A 23,476-nucleotide genomic window follows, 5' to 3' on the forward strand; every position below is an offset into this window, starting at 1 on the left:
ATGGTCTCCTGAGGATCTCCTCCCAGACATGGACTAAAGCATCCACCAACTCCTGGACAGTCTGGTGCAACGTGGCGTTGGTGGATGGAGCGAGACATGATGTCCCAGATGTACTCAATTGGATTCAGGTCTGGAACGGCGGGCCAGTCCATAGCATCAATGCCTTCCTCTTGCAGGAACTTCTGACACACTCCAGCCACATGAGGTCTTGCATTAGGAGGAACCCAGGGCCAACCGCACCAGCATATGGTCTCACAAGGGGTCTGAGGATCTCATCTCGGTACCTAATGGCAGTCAGGCTACCTCTGGCGTGCACATGGAGGCTGTGCGCCCCCAAAGAAATGCCACCCCACACCATGACTGACCCACCGCCAAACCGGTCATGCTGGAGGATGTTGCAGGCAGCAGAACGTTCTCCACGGCGTCTGTCACATTTGCTCAGTGTGAACCTGCTTTCATCTGTGAAGAGCACAGGGCGCCAGTGGCGAATTTGCCAATCTTGGTGTTCTCTGGCAAATGCCAAACGTCCTGCACGGTGTTGGGCTGTAAGCACAACCCCCACCTGTGGACGTCGGGCCCTCATACCACCCTCATGGAGTCTGTTTCTGACCGTTTGAGCAGACACATGCACATTTGTGGCCTGCTGAGAGTCATTTGCAGGGCTCTGGCAGTGCTCCTCCTGCTCCTCCTTGCACAAAGCGGAGGTAGCGGTCCTGTTGCTGGGTTGTTGCCCTCCTACGGCCTCCTCCACATCTCCTGATGTACTGGCCTGTCTCCTGGTAGCGCCTCCATGCTCTGGACACTACGCTGACAGACACAGCAAACCTTCTTGCCACAGCTCGCATTGATGTGCCATCCTGGATGAGCTGCACTACCTGAGCCATTGTGTGGTTGTAGACTCCGTCTCATGCTACCACTAGAGTGAAAGCACCGCCAGCATTCAAAAGTGACCAAAACATCAGCCAGGAAGCATAGGAACTGAGAAGTGGTCTGTGGTCATCACCTGCAGAACCACTCCTTTATTGGGGTGTCTTGCTAATTGCCTATAATTTCCACCTGTTGTCTATTCCATTTGCACAACAGCATGTGAAAGTTATTGTCAATCAGTGTTGCTTCCTAATGGACAGTTTGATTTCACAGAAGTGTGATTGACTTGGAGTTACATTGTGTTGTTTAATGTTCCCTTTATTTTTTTGAGCAGTGTATATATTTCAACAACTGATTGTCTCGATGTGGGCCAGCCAGCGGACGATGCCAGTGGAGTAGTCCAGCCCAAAGCCTGGCATGGTGGGACCGGAGAGCAGCGCCAGCAGCACATAGGATGTCATCTCCACCTCCAGAGAGTCCGTCTTTGTCCCAGAAGCCTCTGSTCTCTCCCAGTGACGATTGCCACCTGTGGGAATTTTCATTGTCAGTGGTCGGCAGTGACCGTTTTACGGCAGACAGAAAGGTAGAGACATTTTCACCAAGAGACAAGACATACCTGAGGTAGCAGCTATCTTGTCCAGGTGGGTGATGAGCTTGGCCCTCATGTCCTGGTTTTGGGCCAGGRTGAAGGTGTAGGACAGCAGGGCCATGGTGTAGGTGTTCTCCAGCTGGTCAGACACTGCTGCCTTCAGACACGTCAGACTCTTCTCCACCATGGGGTCCTGACACACCCACATACAACAGGATTGTGTTTATTAGGCACCAAACAGAGGAACACTGATTGATCCAGATATTCCCTCCCAGTTTCAATAAGAAACATGCACATTGTTGCAAAATGTTCATGGSTTTTCCATTGCGCTCCCTAATGAACACAATTGACCTTTTATCAGGTTTTTAATATGGGTATGAATACCGAATAATGTTAGCAATATAAATAAATTAACTAGTGGACCTCTGTACTTTGCTCCATTCATCTTTGCCTTGATCCTGACTAGTCTCCCAGTCCCTGCTACTGAAAAACACCCCCACAGGATGATGCCGCCACCACCATGCTTCACCATAGGGATGTTGCCAGGTTTCCTCCAGACGTGGCCCTTGGCATTCAGGCCAAAGAGTTCAATCTTGGTTTCATCAGACCAGAGAATCTTGTTTCTCATGGTCTGAGAGTCTTTAGGTGCCTTTTGGCAAACCCCAAGTGGGCTGTCATGTGCCTTTTACTGGAGGAGTGGCTTCCGCCTGGCACTCTACCATAAAGGCCTGATTGGTGGAGTGCTGCAGAGATGGTTTTCCTTCTGGAAGGTTCTCCCATCTCCACAGAGGAACTCCAGAGCTCTGTCAGACTGACCGTCAGGATCTTGGTCACCTCTGACCAAGGCCCATCTCCCCCGATTTCTCAGTTTGGCYGGCCGGCCAGCTCTAGGAAGAGACTTGGTGGTTCCAAACTTTTTCCATTTAAGAATGATGGCAGCCACTGTGTTCTTGGGGACCTTCAATGCTGCAGAAATGTGTTGGTACCCTTCCCCAGATCTGCGCCTCGACACAATCTGTCTCTGAGCTCAACGGACAATTCCTTCAACCTCATGGCTTGGTTTTTGCTCTGACATTCACTGTCAACTGTGGGACCTTATGTAGACAGGTGTGTGCCTTTCCAAATCAAGTCCAATCAATTGAATTTACCACAAGTGGACTCCAATCAACTTGTATAAACACCTCAAGGATGATCAATGGAAACAGGATGCACCTGAGCTCAATCTCATTGCAGAAGATCGGAGGAATCTGTTTTATTTTCAATACATGTGCAAACATTTCTACAAACCGGTTCTTGCTTTGTCATGTGTATAGATCGCTGAGGATTTTAAAAATGGTATAAGGCTAACGTAACAAAATGTGGAAATAATCAAGGGGTCTGAATACTTTTCCAGAAGGAACTGTATATTGGGATGTTGTTTAACAAATTCGAATACATGGCAAGTGAGGCGTTCTGTGGGTGATAGTCTTATTTAAAATTGTGTGAAGTAGTTGGACGGCTAAGCAGAAATATCCACTAAGGCCGTTCATGTTTTGATAAAAGCACCAAATGTGACCACCTTGTTTATCAATAATATATTTATTTTTTTAAATACTTGGATATGGAAAGAGGTGATAACTCACAGAAGTGTTGCCATCCAGCTCCAGCAGTGCAGCGGTGATGTAGGCAGTGAGCGACACTTGATCCCCGACCCCTCCCTATGACAACAAAGGATGCCAGTAAACGTCATACAGTACTCCAAGGTGTTACAGAGTTTCAAAGTCACTGATGTCAGGTAAAATCATTGCAGTGTTTAAAACATTCAAATGATAATGGTGCAAAGATAAAGAACAGGGTAATAATTTTAAGAGTACTGTTTTGGAGATGCAAAAGCTGTCGGGACTAGTCAGTCAGACTGAGGTCCCTTTAGGGAGGTGGTGTGTTCTCAGGACTGGCTAAAACATGCTTGGGATTCTGGTTGTGCTCAGTATGTGCTCCTTTAGGGCACACGTGGGGTTCTAAGGTCCTGCTGAACAGTACATTATCCTACATGTCAGTGCAATATGAAGTATGTAAAGTACTCATATTTGATGTTAGACTATGTATTATTATCAAGTCTTTTGTTTGCTAGTTATCTAGGATTTTATGCAGACTCCACCATTGCACTCTAAATAGAATGGGACACTTGCACCAGAACCTCCCGCTGAATCTCTGCCCTTAACATTACCTTGTCACATTTGGTGGCAGCAGTATAATACTCCTCTTATTACCCACTGAGCTCTGACTCCCACTGAGCTCTGACTCCCCTTTACCTTCATGCCGTTATGGAAGAGTTTCCCCACTGACGCGATGCAGCCATCCGTCTGCTGGTGACTGGCCAACCAGGCCTTGGCCTGGGCAATGTGGGCGGGGTCCACAAAGATGTAGGGCTTGGCCCCTCCAAAGGACTTCAGCACAAAGGAGGTGAGCCTGAGAGAACACAGGTCAGATGTCACTGGAGTTACACGGACTAGATGTCGTGAGCCTTGCCTAAACTATGGATCATAGACTCTAGATAACAGTAGCTAGTAGCCATACTGTATGTGCTGAAGTCAACTCCTATATTTGCCATAGCACATACTAGTATGGATTTGAGACCATCACATTCCTACCTTGATTACATACTGCAACCCCTTTAAACTAATGTCATTTTAAATGTAAATTGAGGAATCATCTAAGCTATTATGACTGTGTGGACAATTGAACTGACCACGTGTTTCCAGACCTCATCGCTCTTCCCAAAGGCACTGTAGGAGCCATCGTCATGCTTGTAGTTGAGCTCCCTCTGGTAGCCTGCAACACAAATGGCCAAATGAACAAAGACACTCCTTCTAGGGACTTGTACTGTATGTGGAAGGTGAAGTTAACTGGTTCAGAGCCAAATATATACAACAGGTTGTTGCTAGTCAGAGAAGAGATGCACACAGGATCAGACAACTCATTTAAAAAGTACAAGGCTTACTAAAAATATTGTCACATATACCAGGGCATGCTATGTATGCCATTAAACATTTCATTAACCGTTGCAGTCCATTTCACCAGGTTGTGTCCAGTAGGAAGATTGTTATTTTTAGGCTGTAACTGAACATGTCTGATATTAATTGCTTGATTTTCATTGCAACATGTTGTGCCTTACTGAACTGGACCCAGCTCACTCACCACTGTCTAGGAAGCCCGTGGCCCTGGTCTGGATCTCCATGGTGAGCTGCCTGGTGCTCTGCAGGTAGTTGAGGATGTAGATGTTGGGAGCAAACAGCACCATGTTCTGCTCTCCACAGCCATAGGGCATCTGCAACAGGCTGTCCAGGTTCTTTATGGCCCGACCCATCAGGTCACCTGGTGAAAGAGACCAACCATTGAGACAATCGCAGTGGATAGTTGACCAGCAGAGCCCCATTTCTTACCTTAACCCTAAAAATAACCAATGCTTATCCTGATCAGCCATAACCTTAATGCAATCATAGATCTGCAGGTGGAATATCCACATCCACGAATAGAGGGATGAAARRTCCTTGCCTACACTTCATCTGCACCAAAATGGAAAACATACKGAAAATGTTATGAAACTTAAAATTAGGTGTGAAAACTCAGCAAAAGAGAWGAAGAATTCTCACCCAGTACTGAGAGGGAGGCCTTGGCAGAGCCCTCCACAAACACCTCAGGCAGCTTCAGAGAGATGTCCTTCTCCACTGGGCCCTCTGGTGACRCGAGACAGATAAACGAGACAGACTGAGTGACTTGAGAACCAATTAAAAAGTATCTGTCATCTAAACCACAACAAATGCACGTCAACTTAATCGTCGGGGTAGTTATGAGAAAGTATGACTGATAGAGGTCAGGARATTACCTGCAGGGCAGAGCAGAGCGTTGTGGCTGACCGTCTCCTGGGTTCCCTCGGCCTGACAGAAAGTGAAACAGCACCAAAATTAAAATTTTAAAAAGTCTAATAAGTAAATTCTACCATAGAATTTATATGGTAACCACTTAAAGGTACATTTCACTCAAATCAAAGTTAATCAAATGTTTTAGACCTGAAACGTAGACCAATTTTAAGATAAGTCTACGTCCCAGACCATCTGTTGTGTAGGTCCAGCTATACAGCTTAATCTAAAAATGTAAAAGACATGCACCAAGTAATTCTTTATTAAAAATATATATACACACATTTTCAATTTATTATGCATGGGCCGGAGTCTAACTGCATTGGGCTTGAAACACCAAACCTTGTTGGTCTCCTCGCATAAAAATATGCAACATACAATAGCAGGGGATATAAATTCTACCGTATTCACCCTTGCCCTAGTGTTACTGAACACCCGGATCTCTTTATAATTAATGTGGGAGAAAAACAGTTGACTTGCCATGCAGGACAGACACTCACCTCCACCAGCAGTGTTTGCACAACGGTGTCAATGCGTCCTTTCTCTGGCACCGTGGCCACCTCGTTGCCGCAGAACTTCTTAGTTGTCAACGCCTCGGCGCTCACTTTCACGCTCACCTCCCCTATAGTTCAGTCCAGGGAGACATTAACATTCTAGTCTAGACCAGTCACCCATCAACCTGCCCTTCCATCAGCTTGCGCACCCTTACCCACTCCACCTCCAGCCTCTGTCACTCATGTACCCTGGCTCAACTGTTCCCTCCTTTGTTCCATCCCTCGTTTCCTCTCCCCCTTGTTCCCTCCAGCCATTTCTCTGATAGCCACAGATAACCCGAGGGTTATCTTTGAGCATGTCATATATTCAAGGAATTTGTGTATCAKRTAAATAATTTCATTTACATAMATTTCAGTCTAACGAGAGCTGTGTGAAGTCAACAACCCTGTCTTACAGGRGMATCACTGCTTCCAAATCACTCCCTACCCCTCTGGCCCTAACCCTTCACTATTTGCATATTTGAAAGGTGTGGATGGTATAAGYAGTGCAGTGGAGCTTCTACCATATTTCTAACACCTTACCGATCTGCAAACAAAGGGTTAGGGGGCAAGAGCCTAGGTGTAGGGAGTAACTGTGGAGTCTATTGCAAGAGCCTTGTGATAGATTGACAGAGAGTACTGTATGGCTCACCTAAAGCAGTTGGGGTGAGGGTCCACTTGAAGGTCCTGCTCTCTTCAGCACACAGACACAGTGTGTACTGGCAGCCTTCACATGGCCTGGCTGTGAACTGGTTCGACTCAGCTAGAGTTACCTTCACCTAAGAGAAACACATGGGGTCAATTGCAACTCTTTACTAGATTTCGCAAAAACGTCTATAGATTGTCGGCAACAGGCAGCTCGTGGGCCAAAACCGTCCCGTGAGTGATTTGTTCCCCCAAAGTTGAGCAAAAATAACTAATTCAAGGGTATCTTTATATGTTCTACATTGTAGAATAGTGACGACATCATAACTATGACAACCMAAAAATAAGTGTTAAAATATATTTGAGATTCTTCAACGTAACCACCCTTTGCCTTGATGACAGCTTTGCACAGTCTTGGCATTCTCTCAACCAGCTTCATGAGTAATGTTTTTACAACAGTCTTGAAGGAGTTCCCACATATGCTGAGCACATGTTGGCTGCATTTTCCTTCACTCTGCGGTCCAACTCATCCCAAAACATCTCAATTGGGTTGAGGTCAGGTCACCTGATGCAGCACACCATTGCTCTCCTTGCTCAAACAGCCCTTACACAGCCTGGAKGTGTGTTTTGAGTCATTGTCCGGTTGAAAAACTAATTATCATCCCTTTAAGTGCAAACCAGATGGGACAGCGTATCGCTGCAGAATGCTGTGGTAGCCATGCTGGTTAAGTGTGCCTTGAATTGTAAATAAATCAGACTGTGTCACCAGCAAAGCACCCTCACACCTCCATGCTTCACGGTGGGAACCACACATGCGGAGATCCGTTCACCTACTCTGCGTCTCACAAAGACATGGCGGTTGGAACCAAACATCTCAAATTTGGAGTCAGACCAAGGGACAGATTACTGGTCTAATGTCCATTGCTTGTTTTTCTTGGCCAAGTCTCTTCTTATTGGTGTCCTTTAGTAGTGGTTTCTTTGCAGCAATTCAACCATGAAGGCCTGATTCACACAGTCTCCTCTGAACAGGTGATGTTGAGATGTGTCTGTTACTTGAACTCTGAAGCTTTATTTGGGCTGCAATTCCTGAGGCTGGTAACTAAAACGTATCTTCTGCRGCAGAGGTAAGTCTGTGTCTTCCTTTCCTGTGGCGGTCCTCATGAGAGCCAGTTATCATAGCGCTTAATGGTTTTTGCAACTGCACTTGAAGGTCAGTCAGAACTTTGTCATTCCTTTAAGACATGAAGAAACTTTCAGACTGTTGATTCTCATTGCTTATTTGAGCTGTTCTTGCCATAATATGGACTTGGTCTCTCACCAAATAGGGCTATCTTCTGTATACCACCCCTAACTTCTCACAACACAACTGATTGGCTCAAACGCATTATAGAGGAAAGAAATTCCACAAACTAACAAGTCACACCTGGTAATTGAAAAGCATTCCTCGTGAAGCTGGTTGAGAGAAAGCCAAGAGCGTGCAAAGCTGTCAAGGCAACAGGTAGCTACTTTGAAGAATCTCAAATACAAAATCTATTTTGATTTGTTTAACACATTTTTGGTTACTACATGATTCCATATGTTATTTCATAGTTGAGATGTCATCACTATTATACAATGTACAAAATTGTAAAATAAAAAAAACCTGGAATTAGTAGGTGTCCAAACTTTTGATTGGTACCGTACACTGCCGTTCAAAGGTTTGGGGTCACTTAGAAATGTCATTGTTTTTGAAAGCACATTTTGTCCATTAAAATATCAAATTGATCAGCAATACAGTGTAGACATTGTTAATGTTGTAAATGACTATTGTAGCTGGAAACGGCTGATTTTTTTATGGAATATTTACATCGGCCCATTACCGGCAACCATCACTCCTGTGTTCCAATGGCACGTTGTGTTAGCTAATCCAAGTTTATCATTTTAAAAGGCTAATTGATCATTAGTAAACCCTTTTGCAATTATGTTAATACAGCTGAAAACTGTGCTAATAAAACTGSCCTTTAGACTTGAGTATCTGGAGAATCAGAATTGGTGGGTTTGATTACAGGCAGAAACAAAGAACTTCGTTCTGAAACTCGTCAGTCTATTCTTGTTCTGAGAACTGAAGGCTATTCAATAGGAGAAATTGCCAAGAAACTGAAGATCTCATACAACACTGTGTACTACTCCCTTCACARAACAGCGCAGACTGTCTCAAACCAGAATAGAAAGGAGTGGGAGGCCCCAGTGCACAACTGAGCAAGAAGACAAGTACATTAGTGTGTCAAGTTTGAGAAAGACACCTCACAAGTCCTCAACTGGCAGCTTCATTAAATAGTACCCGCAAAACACCAGTCTCAACGTCAACAGTGAAGAGGCGACTCCGGGATGCTGGCCTTCTAGGCAGAGTTGCAAAGAAAAAGCCATATCTCAGACTCAGCCAATAAAATAACAGATTAAGATGGGCAAAAGAACAGACACTGGACAGAGGAACTCTGGCTAGAAGGCCAGCATCCCGGAGTCAATGCTGTTAAATTATCATCATCATCATCATCTGGCCCCCCCCAATCATTTGCTCCAACACAAATTGGCCTGCAGCTGAATCTAGTTKCCTATCCCTGGTCTACCCAAATGAAGTGGGACTGGAGAAGTAAAGAAAGAGACAACGCTGGGAGGGCTTACCATGATACACTTGGAAAGGTAGTTGAACACTGTGGCCTTGAGTGTGAACACYTCCCCCCGGATGACAGAGTAGGGCAGCGTCAGGCTMACAAAGAAGGGTTGGAAGGCAGTGAGGCCAGTGTTGGGAGCCAGGCCAAAACCCACTGGGGAAGTACAGAACGCCCCTGCAGCCCACTTAGTGATGGTGTCAGGGACAGTCTTCTCAACATTCACTTTTCCTGTATGTCTGGTAGTGGTGAAAAGGGCGCAAAAAAAACACAAAATGTATATTAACATTAGAACACATGACATGGTTAATTCAATAGCGGACTAGGTTTTTTTTTTTTTATATCGACCCCTAGGACAAAGACATGCCTGTGGTTTCAGTATTGCCATATTAGTAGGCATTGTCAGCCCAGCACCCCATGGAAAGGGATGTGTTGGACTACAAATATGGCGTCTGTCACAAAGCTTACCCCACAGGAACCAGGTCCCAGATCCAGGTCTCAGGGAAGTACGTGCGGACGGTCTCCTTAGGCMCGACAGAGGCTCCAGGGGTTGGTGCACTCTCCTCATTTGGCATCATGTTCATGGGACGAGCTGTAAATAGAAACAAATCTTTCATTAGGTTGAGACTAGAAAGGTTTATACATTAGCATATCAAATCAAAGTTTATTGGTCACATACAGATTTGCAGGCGTTTTGGCAGGTGCAGCGAAATGCTGGCATTACTAGCTCCAACAATACAAATAAAAGGTTAAGAACTAACAATCCAAGTAGATATTAGAGTGGGAATATAAATGGTGTGGATAGACAGAATATCATTTGGGAAATAAAAAATKTACAGTAGTAGCTATATTAGGATGAGCCATGTCGAGAACAGTATTATCATACAGTCACTAAACAGTATATAAACAGAATGAGGTGACCAGCATTCAATGACTCTATACAATACCTTCCATCATAACATTTTGTCTCATTGCATAGATAGTCTTGCAGTCGTAAGGTTTTTTCACATCAGAGTTGGTCAGGATCTTGATTCCAACTTCCTAAAATGAAAAGTACATTTAATTAWTTGAGTGTCTACTTTACAAAGACGCCATTTTAGCCTGAGTCTTGTATATACTTACTATTAATTTATACATTTTCCATATTCAAAACAGACAAACTTATTTGAGTCTCATACTTTAAAGATGCTGTAGACATCGTTTTTGTCGTYGCTGGGGCCAAACCAGAATGAGCGTTTCCCCCAAWCAGGTACAACCAACTCATCAACCGGTTTTGGTACGGGTGGACGGCGCATAATCATCTCCTCTTCAAATCTTGGAGGATATCGAAGGCATGGGTAGGGGTCTTCTACCCTGTATGAATATCCAGACAACTTCTGAACAGGCAGCTGACTGAAGACCTGCGGAGAGAGAAGTAATATACCTCTAGTAATACTGACTTTTTAATCCGCAGCATCTTGACAGTCAGAGAGTGGTCAGAGGTTATAGGGTCAGTACATAGTCAGGACAATGTCAGTGCATAGGATAACACCTGGGTTAAATACAAATAGCCAATACTTGATCTGCACTCGATTTAGTGGTACAACAGAACCAACGAAATAGTCCCACAAGTTGAAACTTCTAAACTTTAAGTATCAGACAGTGGTTAATAYATGGTTAGAGGAAGCTGACAATGAGCCAAATCCTATCTTGAAAAACATGGGTGCACAAAAACAATGCCAAAGGTGGTGTGATCATGGTTAGGCTTCAGCTTAGTATGGTGAGTCAATGGTTAGTTAGTTAGTTAATGTGATGGGCTGTGTCTTGTCCCAAATGGCACCCTACTCCCTCTATAGTGCACTGACCACAATGAGGCCCTGGTTAAGAGTAGTGCACTACATAGAGCCATTTGGGATGCAGGACCATGGAGAACGTACAGAGTCTAGGCTGAGCTCCTGTTCAGGCTGCAGGAGCAGCACACTCTGGTCGATGGCCCTGAGAGAACACAGAGACCCTGGGTGGGCCTGGAGGCTCAGAGAGGTCTTCTCCCCTGGCAACTCCTGGAGGGACGAGAACTTCAGGGACACCTGGAGAGGAGAAAAGCAGGAGACATCACAGCTATGTTTAAATATATCTATACATGTCCAACGCATTGGTTCATTACAAATATAGTAGCATCCTGGTACAGAGCCCATAACATAATAATGCTTGTACTGTGTAGAGCAGGGGTCTCCAACAGGTCGATCACAAGCTACCAGTAGGTCGCAGCCCACCTAGAGTAGCTCGCCCAAAGATTCTGAAAGTACATGCAAATCTCACGTGTTCCACAGCAAACTGTCAAACACCGTAAGCTCTCAGCTACTATCTAATCAACGCAACATTGACATCCCAGCCCTGGTTAGCCACTATTGGCTTAAAAAGCGAAACCTAACACAATGTCTGCCAACTCATCTCCATTAATATTACCCCAGTCGGTCTGTGCGGTGTGCATGTTTGCCTACCACTCAGTGTGTAGCCAGTTGATGTGATCATCTTGTGGGTTGGCAGAAATATTTCCCCCCAAAAAACTCAATTAAAATGTTAACTGTGAAGTAGGCTGACCTGGCAGAATTATATCATGAGTAAGTGTATCTGTGGGGATTGCGCAGCAAAAGCCCCAGCTTAGATATTCAACATACTTTTTCTTATTCAGCATGCTACTCCTCCTACATCGTTTACGCTAGACACGCAGTTCAAACTAAAACGTGCGGAATGGTCTCACTCAAGTTACTTGTATACAACTTTTTGTTCTGACTGGAAAGAGCAGATTAGGAATAGCTTCTACCAATAAAAAAAAGTTAGCCGTTTGTCAGAGTGACAAAGTGGCATGCTGAGGTCTACTATACTGTGTCATTATGGAGCAGCCCAAACGGAGCCATTGCTATGGGTACTCACCAGACAGAGGGCAAAAAAATGAGGGTGACCACAATTACTGATCACAACCACACATCTAGTGATCACTCAACTGCTGACCACAACTACATATCTTCCGACCATTCATCTTCTGACCTCAACCACACAACACCTGACTACAACAACTAGTGACCAAAACCACTGACTTTCATCTACACCACTACTGAGCACGCAACTGATCACAACCAGAAACAGAAACAGACCCAAAGGATTTGTGATGATCCAAAAGGTGCAGTTGAAGGATTTCATATCATCGTCTGATGCGAAGTCATTTTGGAAATTGATCGTAGTGCATGTTGCCCCGATAGATCACATTTCATGTAGCTGGTGAAAGACGCCTAGTTGCCTACCTTGTTTTTTAGGCAGAGGTGAATGGGGAAGTCTCGGCTGTCTGCTACTGCCTCCCCATCAGGCAACACGGTGTACACCACCACCTGGGCAAACGGGGTCAGCTCAGGCATCCGCTGCAGCGAGAGCATCAGCTGCCCTTGGTTAACTGAAATAAGAGATGACAATGGGATGGACATTAGCTCACCATAAACCACCAATACGGACATAGTGTTCAGTGACTAGTCTATGAAATATACTGTGCAGTAAGAACTTGTACTGAAGATGTAATCTGGATGATTGAATTCTGTCGTGACAGGTTTATATCCCACGCCAGTTTAATGCCATTAGGTCTTTTCCAGGAGGTATGTTCTCTAATCAAGTGGGGTTCTGAGAAGTCCTAAAGAAAAAATGTCAGGAAGCATTCGGAAGAATCCAAGACACTTTATTTACCTTTTCTTTCTTTAATGGCCACAGGAAGACGGCCGTGCTGCTGAATGCTGCCTCTAGATATAACCTGGGACATAAGAGACAGCCAGGTGGCAGCATCAACATTAATAACCAGAGAAAGAGTTGCCAAAACCTGGAGATCTGCTAGCAAATATATTACTAAAGCGATATATTACTGTGTATCAGCTAAGGTGAAATATTCAACTAGAAGTCAAGTACTATATGGTTTCCCCAAGCCATTCTTAAAATATTTCCAGACAAAACAATCAAATACTGAAGTAAAATATCCCAAATCTTGTGGTGGAATCGATTAAAAAAAAAAAAAGTTATATTTTGAGTGAAACATCCCTTTAATCTTACCAGATAGAAGAAGTCCAGGGTCGTCTGTCCCTTTTTCAGCTCCACCCCTTGGATGATGTAGTGAGCAAGAACAATACCGTCCTTCTCACAGGAGAACTTCCCTTCACCCTGCATTATCTTCACAAAGCTCTTGCTCTTGGAATAAAATTTCTGTGCGAAATGGTAAGCAGATGTATATAGAGGTCTACGCACACCCTGCTCGTAAGGATAATCCTCCTCAACCTTTTGATAACGAGCCTGGTTCAAGAAAAACAGAAAATGTATCAAAATTAGAAATTGTAGTAACCTCGGAGAATACACCAGGAAATTAATGATCAGTCAGAACAAACTGAATATTTACAGTAAATAATTATTAATTAAATATTCAGAGGTAAACATGACTGAGGGACCACTGACCGACAGAGAGACAGAATCAGAACTCCATAGAGAAGTGTCTAGAGAGAAAGAAGCAATGCCCTTGCTGTCTGTGGTGAGAGTCCAGTTCTCAGATTTGCCACCGTTTTGTAGGAAGAGATACACAGGCTCATTGGGAATGGGACTAGAGTCAGGACCGGTCACTTTGATCTGAAAACACAGGACAGGATGACTGCAGACATTCAATATACTAAATATACACTCCCATTAAATACAAGACATCAAATGCCTAGTTTAGATGAGCCAAATGATATGTTAACATTCAGCACAACTTCTTTAAGATATTTCCCTGCAGCGTTATTAAAAAGGCATTTGTTAATATAGTTTGTCCTCACCTTCCCCTCGTATGCAATTCCTGGTTTATATGCTTGGGGCACGTCCTCAAAACTGACAGTTATGATGACATTGGTGAAGCTTGCCTTGGCACTACCTTTAAGGATGACCCCTGGAGAGAACACAGGCAATGGTCAGAGGTTAACAGTTCAGCATGTAAACACATCTACGTTCAAGATAAGGTTCTCCTACCCGTTCCATATTCCTCCATCTCAGTCTCCACTTCGAAGTCCCCAAAAGATTCACGTAGACGGAACTGGGTCAAGTCGATAATTTGGGTTGCACAACCAGTTTTGTCAGTCTAGGGAGAATGAGTACAGTTGTAGGTCAGCTTAGCTACAAAAACCTTAACATTTCGTCCACAGTGAGTGTTCTTCGTCAAAGAATTTGGCGTAACAATAAAAACACTTACTTTCATAAGATACAACTCGCAGATATTACTAGAATCAAATAACCAGTGATTTTGAACKACATTTCTGCAAACTTTCGCCGTGACAGACCCCACCACTGGTTTTCCATAAGTGTATCTAGAAATAAAGTCAGCAGAAGACAGACAAATTAACTGTTGCAAAAAAGTAGAAACAGCTTTGAACATGAGCAAGTATCAAACATGGGACAGGATCTATAAAGTACAGTCTATGCATTAACCAAATTAAGGCGTAATATTCTGTCCATTAAGTGTCCCAGTTTACATATCATCTTATTGTCTGTCATCTTATGCACTTACTTTCCACAAACTCTCAGTGTTGCTTGTTTGTCCAGAATAGTGATGGTTTGGGGTAGATAGACTTTGACCTCATATTTGGGTAAAACTATAAAAAATACATATCAATATTATTTCCTCATTGTCTGTTGAACTACACCAAAAACATAATCACAGACCACAATGGAATCACCATGTAAAAACAATAATCAGATTTGTTTTATCCCATGCCAATTTCCTCACCATATTCTTTGATGTCAAAGTTTTGGGAGGTTTGCTCTCCCTTCTCATTCCATGCAGTGATGATGTAACTTCCTTGCGTTGCCTCTGCGGACATGGGGTGGGACAGGTCCAGAATTCCACTCACTGTTGACTGGTTCAACCACTGAGCAATGCGGTTGGAGTTTGGGTCCTGTATACAGATTCATAATAGGTTGAAGGAAGGTATTTTTGTTATAGAGAGGAATTGTATAAATTCATGCCACAGTACATATTGGAAGGTAATATTTTTGAAGAGAGATCATGTCATTATTATTGCTCATGTTATATAGAGATTTGGTTTTTAGTTGCAATGGATTTGAATAAGTCTCACCTGAAGCTCCACTGTTAGAAACTAGAAAAGAGAAACAAAACATTCAGCCCCCCCAAAACATTCTCAAACTTTATTATTTCCCAAAATTGTTTTCACAGTAGGCCTAAAGGGAACTACTATCGTGTCAAAAAAATGGGTTTGAAGCAGTTTCACGTCTTCCCAAAACAGTTTCTACAGTACAAGCATCTTTATCTACAGAGTTACAGTAGAGCAAATAAACTCTGACCACGTTTGCCGAGCCAGCTACACAGTCCGTCTGTCTCACCCAGACAACACTGAAAGAGTAACTTACCATCTGATTGAATGTCAAGAAACTGGCATCCAGCGAGACGATTCGGAACTTGACTGGGAAAACGGTAGAAACATTTGTCTATATAGTGTACAGTATATCCATCCACCATTTCAGTAATGACCTTTCATCAAGCTTATGGCCTCACAAATATACTGTAAAGTACACAAACATTTCAGTGTTCATCAAAGATGATGTCTAACTACCTGTCTGTCCAGGTTTGTAGACTGGTTTGTCTGTCTGGAAAATGGTCAGGAATCTTTTAGGCTTGATAAGGATCTTGGTCTTTTGACTCATCTCATCCTTCCTCCCCTTGATGCTGACATGGACAGTGGCCACACTGTCAGCCTTCACTGGGGGTACCTACAATATGAAGAACAGAAGAATGGAAGCTTGTTAGAAYTTCTACAATTGTCTAGCCCCTTAACCAAAGTATGGCTCTCTGACTGAGTAGCTTGAGAACAGAGGGCTTTTTGCWAAGTGGTAGATGTAGTAATCATACTTCGCTCTGCTGAGGTTAACTRCTATTGCCTTTCATAGGTTGGATCMTTTTCCATACAACACCCAGCCTGTAATCCAAGTTGAATTCCACAAAACATGATTGACTACTCAGAATAAAAGTGTTGAATGAATGTAGCTAGCTTGAGTCTAGTAAGAATAGTGTTCTTTAGATGATGGTAGAGGATGACCAGTACTAGTTTCCATAGTATTATAGAAGATCCTGATCTATAGCGCATCACATCGTTGTGGAACTTTGCAGTTAGAAATGTCATACATAGAGCTGGCTTGATACTTTACATGTCAGAGAGGCATGTTGGTTCTACATGAAATATTTATATCAGAGCGTTCCACAACGTTGTAGCCTGCTGAACGCAGCACAGTTGCAGCTGACCTGGAAGGAGATGCAGCGATAGAAGTCCTGTGTTACGGCTTCCTCCAGTAGAATGATGCTGCTGCCCCCCTCCATCTCCAGCGACACCTTCAACGACAGAGGCTCTGTGGCTTGGTGGACCTGAGCACAAAGTTTCTCTTTGGTCCCCCCTACCACCTCCGAGCTGACCGTCACCAGGTAAATCCTAAAAGGGGAAAGAGTCAGCATGAATGCAGCTGTGGTAATAATACTTAAGTGGCCGTGTATTTAAACAGCTCTTTAGTTCCTTTGTAGCCTACTGATTTTTTAAAGTTGGGGATAAAGTGACCTTAATTGTCTCTGGCTATGTGCCCCACTCAGAGTCCAATGGAGGGCACAATTGATTCTGTTTTGTCTCATAACAAATGAAAAGCCTCACATGCAGAGAGATAGAGGTACTGTATGTATAACAGTGATGTCCTGTGGCCTTAACACTATAATTTTTTGTATTATTATTATTCACAAAGAGACAATTGCAAGCATCTATTCAGTTATCAGTGCAATGAGCATATAAAATATTGTATTATATTTAATATGTTTAGAACTAAAATAATGATATTGTTCAGGTTGCCTMTTCTACACCTGCACGTGCATAGCGTGCAGAATTCAGAGTATAATTAATTCCTACATTTGAAGTTGTATCCAGCCAGACATGTAAATAAAAATAGCTGATTGTGTGTTTAATCTACTGCTTTCTACATCAAATGTTTTGTAGCGTACTTACGATTTGAAGGTGCTCGATGTCGCGGTTTGTATAATCACCGATGTGATCAATACAAAGAAAAGTAAGTTCAGAGCCATAGCTTCGGTACACAGTCGGTCTTCCTCCGCACTTCGAAATGCTCCCTTCTCTTCCTCGTCCAGGGAGATTGTCAGGAAAGCTGCACAAACGGTGCTATATATACCCAAATGCACCCTCCTGTGTCACTCCCTTCCAAATAGTTTGGAACACTGCAGCCACCTCCCGTTTCCTCCCAATTCCCGCTGAAGTTCTCAACTAGTCACATCCCCCGACCAATGGGATGGTCAGAATGATGATGAAATCACCTCAGGCTATTTTGGCTGGAACACCTGAGAGAAGAAATACCTATGTAGCCTGGCTAACCTGTCGATTTAGTCCACCTGTCAACTTAGCCATTATTCATGTGAAAAGCCACCATAGCCTACAGCTTTCTGCTTTGACTGATAAAATGCAACATATTAGCTAACCAATAGCATATTTATTTCCCATTGTGTCAGCACTATGTTAATATCAACAGCCAAATATTGTCATYTAATCTAACAGTAAACCTAGTGGATTAATATACAACAACAAGAGTAATTTGAAACAATGGCAATTGTATGCTCCAATGCAGAGGGATTGTGCCTCTTGCTATTCTCAGTGGTGTAAAGAACTTAAGTAATACTCTCAAGTATTTTTACTTACGTAGTTTTTTGGGGTAACTGTACTTTACTATTGATATTTTTGACAACTTGTACTTTTACTCCACTACATTCCTAAAGAAAAGTATGTGTTTTTACTCCATACATTTTCCCTGACACCAAAAAGTACAGGTTACAGTTTGAATGCTTAGGAGGACAGGAAWATTGCCTAATTCACACACTTATCAAGAGAAGATACCTGCTCATCCCCATACTGCCTCTGATATGGCGGACTCACTAAACACATGCTTCGTTTGTAAATGATGTCCGTAAATTAAAAAACAAGAAAATRATGTTGTCTGGTTTGCTTTATATAAGGAATTTGAAATCATTTATACTTGTACTTTTACTTTTGATACTTAAGTATATTTTAGCAATTACATTTACTTTTGATAGTTAAGTATATTTAAAACCAAATACTTTTAACCTTTTACTCAAGTAGTATTTTACTGAGTGACTTTCACTTTACTATTCATTTTCTATTAAGGTATCTTTACTTTTACTCAAGCATGACAACTGGGTACTTTTTCCACCACTGGTTATTCTAAACATTTCTTTCTGGGTGCTGAAATTAGCCACATGTCAATGTGAACAGCCGTTATGCCATTATAATGTGGATATCAGGCCCCGTGTTCCCCAGGAATGAAGAGGAGTAAGTTAATAATGTGGATATCATGGAGAGAGTTTTCCATAGGCCAACCATGGCTGATAAAAATAATATGAAGATGGTGAAACTAAAACAATGACATTTCCTAAAGAAAATATGTATGCTTGCTAGTCTTGAAGTATTATGATTTAGTTTAGTTTACTAGGATCTCCATTAGCTGCTGCACATGCAGTAGCCACTCTTACTGGGATCCACATAAAATACAGTCACATCTGAAATGTATTAGCACCCTTGATAAAGATGAGCAAAAAAGACTGTATAAAATAARTAATAAACACTGAGCTATAAAAATATGCTAMATTTTTTTCAGAGAAAAATATTTACTTTAACAGGTATTGCTTTTGAAATCTTAAAAAGATAGGTGTGGCCAGTCCTTGCATCCATAGCTCTGTGTATGGATGCAGAGAAGTTCTCAACTAGTCGCAGCCTTCTGACCAATGGGACAGTCAGAATGACGACCAAAATACCCCAGGCAATTTTTTTGGGACACATGTTGGCGGGAACACTTGAGAGAAGAAATACATGTTTAGCCTGGCTAACCTGTTGATTTAGCCCACCTGTCGATTTAGACATTAGCCATGAAAAAGCCACCATAGCCTACTGCTATGTGCTTGGAGGGATAAAATGCAACATATTAGCTCACCAATAGCATATTTATTTCCCATGGTGTGAGCAGGAAATGTCCTTTTCTAGTTTCACTATCCTCATATTATTTATATCAGCCATGGTTGGCCTATGCAAAACTCTCTCCATGATATCCACATTACTGACTATCAACAGCCAAATATTGTCATCAAATTTAACAGTAAACCTAGTGGATCAATATAGAACAACAAGTGTAATTTCATACAATTGCAATTGTATGCTCCAATGCAGGAGGATTGGGCCTCTTGTTATTCTAAACATTTGGTTCTGGGTGCCGAGATTAGCCTCAGCAAACCAAAATGTGTTGTTATGAATTATGTGGATATCAGGCCATGTTCCTTCAGGAACTAAGAAGATGAAGTAAATCATGTGGATGTCATGTAGAGAGTTTTGCATAGGCAAACCATGGCTGATATAAATTATATGAAGACATTGTGAAACTAGAAACGCTGTATGCTTTCTAGTCTTGAAGTATTATGGTTTAGTTTCGTTTAGTTTATTAAGATCCCCATTAGCTGCTGTAACTCTTCCTGGGGTCCAACATAAAACTTAACATACAGTCACATCCAAAATTATTAGCACCCTTGATAAAGCAAAAAATACTATAAAATAAATTATACAAATACTAAGCTGTATTGTATGACCACATTTATATATATATATATTTATATATTAAATTATATTATGTTATACCAATACAATTTCCTGGTAATGGCTTAAACTATCTGTCACGCCCTGACCTTAGTTTTCTATATTTTCTGTATTATTTTGGTCAGGTCAGGGTGTGACGAGGGTGGGTATGTGTGTTTTGTCTTGTCTAGGGTTTTTGTTTATCTATGGGGATTTCGTATGTCTAGGTAATGTAGATTTATGGTGGCCTGAATTGGTTCCCAATCAGAGGCAGCTGTTTATCGTTGTCTCTGATTGGGGATCCTATTTAGGTTGCCATTTTCCATTTAGGTTTTGTGGGTAGTTGTCTATGTGGAGTTGCATGTCAGCACTCGTTTTATTTAGCGTCTTTTTTTGTTTAGTGTTCTTCCGTTATTAAAAGGAAGAATGTATTCATATCACGCTGCGCCTTGGTCTCCTCAATATGACGAGTGTGACACTCTCAAAGGAGGTTCTCTCAAAATAATTATATTAAAGGAAGTGAAATCAACACATAACCAAACCCTTCATTCTATATTGTACAATCTAACTAGTAAGTCATACCGTTACACACATGCTTCATTACACCATTTTATTCATGGAAATACTATCATCATAAAGCTTAAGTCTACAGGCAAGGTTATACTTCTGTCAATGTGACACGTACACAAAGGATCTGTAGACTCAGAGGTAAATAAATCTCTCAATGTTTAACCACTGTTTCCATAGCTCTTACCACAATGGGGTTGCACTGACATACAGTACCAGTCAAAAGTTTGGACACGCCTACTCATTCAAGGGTTTTTCTTTATTTTTTACAATTGTAGAATAATAGGGAACACATCAAAACTATGAAATAACACATATGGAATTCTGCAGTAACAAAAAAGTGTTAAATAAATCAAAATATATTTGAGATCTTCAAAGTAGCCACCCTTTGCCTTGATGACAGCTTTGCACACACTTGGCATTCTCTCAACCAGCTTCACCTGGAATGCTTTCCCAACTGTCTTGAAAGAGTTCCCACATATGCTGAGCACTTGTTGGCTGCATTTTCCTTCACTCTGCGGTCCAACTCATCCCAAACCATCTCAATTGGGTTGAGGTCTGGTGATTGTGGAGGCCAGGTCATCTGATGCAGCACTCCATCACTCTCCTTCTTGGTCAAATAGCCCTTACACAGTCTGAAGGTGTGTTGGGTCATTGTCCTGTTGAAAAACAAATGATAGTCCCACTAAGTGCAAACTAGAAGGGACGGCGTATTGCTGCAGAATGCTGTGGTAGCCATGCTGGTTAAGTGTACCTTTAGTTCTAAATAAATCACAGACAGTGTCACCAGCAAAGAGCCCCCACTCCATCAAACCTCCTCCTCCATGCTGCACAGTGGGAACCACACATGCGGAGATCATCCGTTCACCTACTTTGCATCTCACAAAGACATGGCGGTTGGATCCAAAAATCGCAAATTTGGAMTCAGACAAAAGGACAAATTTCCACTGGTCTAATGTCCATTTCTCATGTTTCTTGGCCCAAGCAAGTATCTTATTATTGGTGTCCTTTAGTAGTGGTTCCTTTGCAGCAATTCGACCATGAAGGCCTGATTCACATAGTCTACTCTGAACAGTTGATGTTGAGATGTGTCTGTTTCTTGAACTCTGCGAAGAACTTATTTGGGCTGCAATTTCTGAGGCTGGTAACTCTAATAAACTTATCCTCCGCAGCAGAGGTAACTCTGGGTCTTCCTTTCCTGTGGCGGTCCTCATGAGAGCCAGTTTCATCATAGTGCTTGATGATTTTTTGAGACTGCACTTGAAGAAACTTTCAAAGTTCTTGAAATGTTTTGGATTGACTGACCTTCATGTCTTAGAGTAATAATGGACTGTCATTTCTCTTTGCTTATTTGATCTGTTTTTGCCAAAATAGGGATTTAGTCTTTTACCAAATAGGGCTATCTTCTGTATGCCACCCCTACCTTGTTACAACACAACTGATTGGCTCAGACACATTATGAAGAAAATAAATTCCACAAATTTACTTTTAACAAAGCACACCTGTTAATTGAAATGTATTCCAGATGACTACCTCATGAAACTGGTTGAGAGAATGCTAAGAGTGTGCAAAGCTGTCATCAAGGCACAGGGTGGCAACTTTGAAGAGTCTCAAATATAAAATATATTTATTTAACACTTTTTTTGGATACTACATGATTTCATATGTGTTATTTCATAGTTTTGATGTCTTCACTATTATTCTGCAATGTAGAACATAGTAAAAATAAAGAAAACCCATTGAATGAGTCCAAACTTTTGACTGGTACTGTATGTTCTGCATTAACTGTCAATGGGACTAGTCAAAATATAAAAACTGTTGTTTAACAAATCTGCTAGGGCCTTCAAAAAGTTGGTGCTGGCTTATCAGCTCAATATTCGGTACTTAAACTTTTACTTGGATCTCCTCCAGTTCTGGACAGTGTTCCACATAATGGAAACAGATGATTGTTTTAGATGACAGTACCTTCTTATTTAAATCACTGGTGTTATTCACACTATCGAATTGAAAAATTATAATTGGAAATAGTAAAAAACGTATCTTATTCAATTATTCATACCTTGGTCCCTTACAGCCTGAGTTCAGTGAGTACCACTCACTTTCACTGGCGGTTTATCTATTGGTCCACAGGAAGCTTATCTTTAACCCAAACACCAGATGGCAGCCTCTAATTTCATATCAGTCCCAAGGCTCAATCCCTCTGTTCATCATGTGACCTTGTAATGAAACCTTAGCTTCTTCAAATTACTAAAATATTGCATTATTAGAGTGCTATCTGAAAGGCACTAATAACATTACCATTCACATACTGTCAACACTCATTAAATTTGACATCAACTGATAAATCATGAATACCATGACTCTTTACATTTTACTGTCTTTATCACCGTCTTTGCTATCAAGTCTTTCAACTATGACCCTTCACTCTTTCCAGTAGGAAAAATCCTCTCAATCCCTACTGCTAATACACACAGATCACTCTCAAACAAAAACAAACAAAACAAACATGACAACTTTCTCCTCATTGGAAGGCATTGTTTTGCATTTTAGTCTACCCTAACAATGTCACTCTAAGATGCAATTTGAACATGATCAAACGCAAGTTAACCCTTAGCTACCAAGAATGGTCAACTGACAAATGGCTAAAACAGAAACTCTTAATATAACCAGACATAATATACAGCCCTAGAGGCGGGTACAGCCCCATGAACACAGGGATGGGAGGATTAGAGGGTAAAGAGGCAAACAATATATTTAGAGCTATGGCTGACAGGTGGTCCGGGTAAGACATGGCAGCATAGGTGGATCAATGGATCTAGCTGTGTAAAGACTTAGAGAGATTTAATCTGAACTGTTTAATGGCCCACTGTCATCACATGATCACCSCATTCAAATGACCTCACATGTACACCACTGACCACAATCTAAATCAAAATAAGGTTCAGGTGTGCATCAAGAGGTTTGGGGAGGGGGATGGTCTGCTCTGTGTTGTTTCAATAGGCTAGAGTCAAGTTGACTCTTATTTTGTCTTCTAAACCAATGATTAATTTGCAAA

The 23,476-nt window shown here is 42.0% G+C and overlaps 1 protein-coding gene across 1 annotated transcript; it reads right to left on the reverse strand.

The window, feature by feature from the left end:
• Positions 1 to 1,196: 1,196 nt before the first annotated feature.
• Positions 1,197 to 17,364, reverse strand: LOC111960016 (alpha-2-macroglobulin-like). Its single transcript, XM_023981886.2, is given in 30 exon segments — positions 1,197 to 1,393; positions 1,484 to 1,649; positions 3,079 to 3,153; positions 3,748 to 3,904; positions 4,185 to 4,198; positions 4,200 to 4,267; positions 4,634 to 4,810; positions 5,089 to 5,172; positions 5,322 to 5,373; positions 5,856 to 5,977; positions 6,541 to 6,667; positions 9,195 to 9,420; positions 9,650 to 9,773; positions 10,129 to 10,222; positions 10,360 to 10,581; positions 11,098 to 11,247; positions 12,463 to 12,608; positions 12,893 to 12,956; positions 13,250 to 13,486; positions 13,646 to 13,813; positions 13,999 to 14,108; positions 14,189 to 14,297; positions 14,409 to 14,523; positions 14,724 to 14,808; positions 14,943 to 15,111; positions 15,292 to 15,312; positions 15,584 to 15,636; positions 15,787 to 15,943; positions 16,473 to 16,656; positions 17,215 to 17,364. Coding segments are annotated over 30 exon segments (3,735 nt in total). The 5' UTR covers positions 17,292 to 17,364; the 3' UTR covers positions 1,197 to 1,211.
• Positions 17,365 to 23,476: the final 6,112 nt, after the last annotated feature.

Source organism: Salvelinus sp. IW2-2015, linkage group LG4p, assembly GCF_002910315.2.
Source record: "Salvelinus sp. IW2-2015 linkage group LG4p, ASM291031v2, whole genome shotgun sequence".
Taxonomy (NCBI): Eukaryota; Metazoa; Chordata; class Actinopteri; order Salmoniformes; family Salmonidae; genus Salvelinus; species Salvelinus sp. IW2-2015.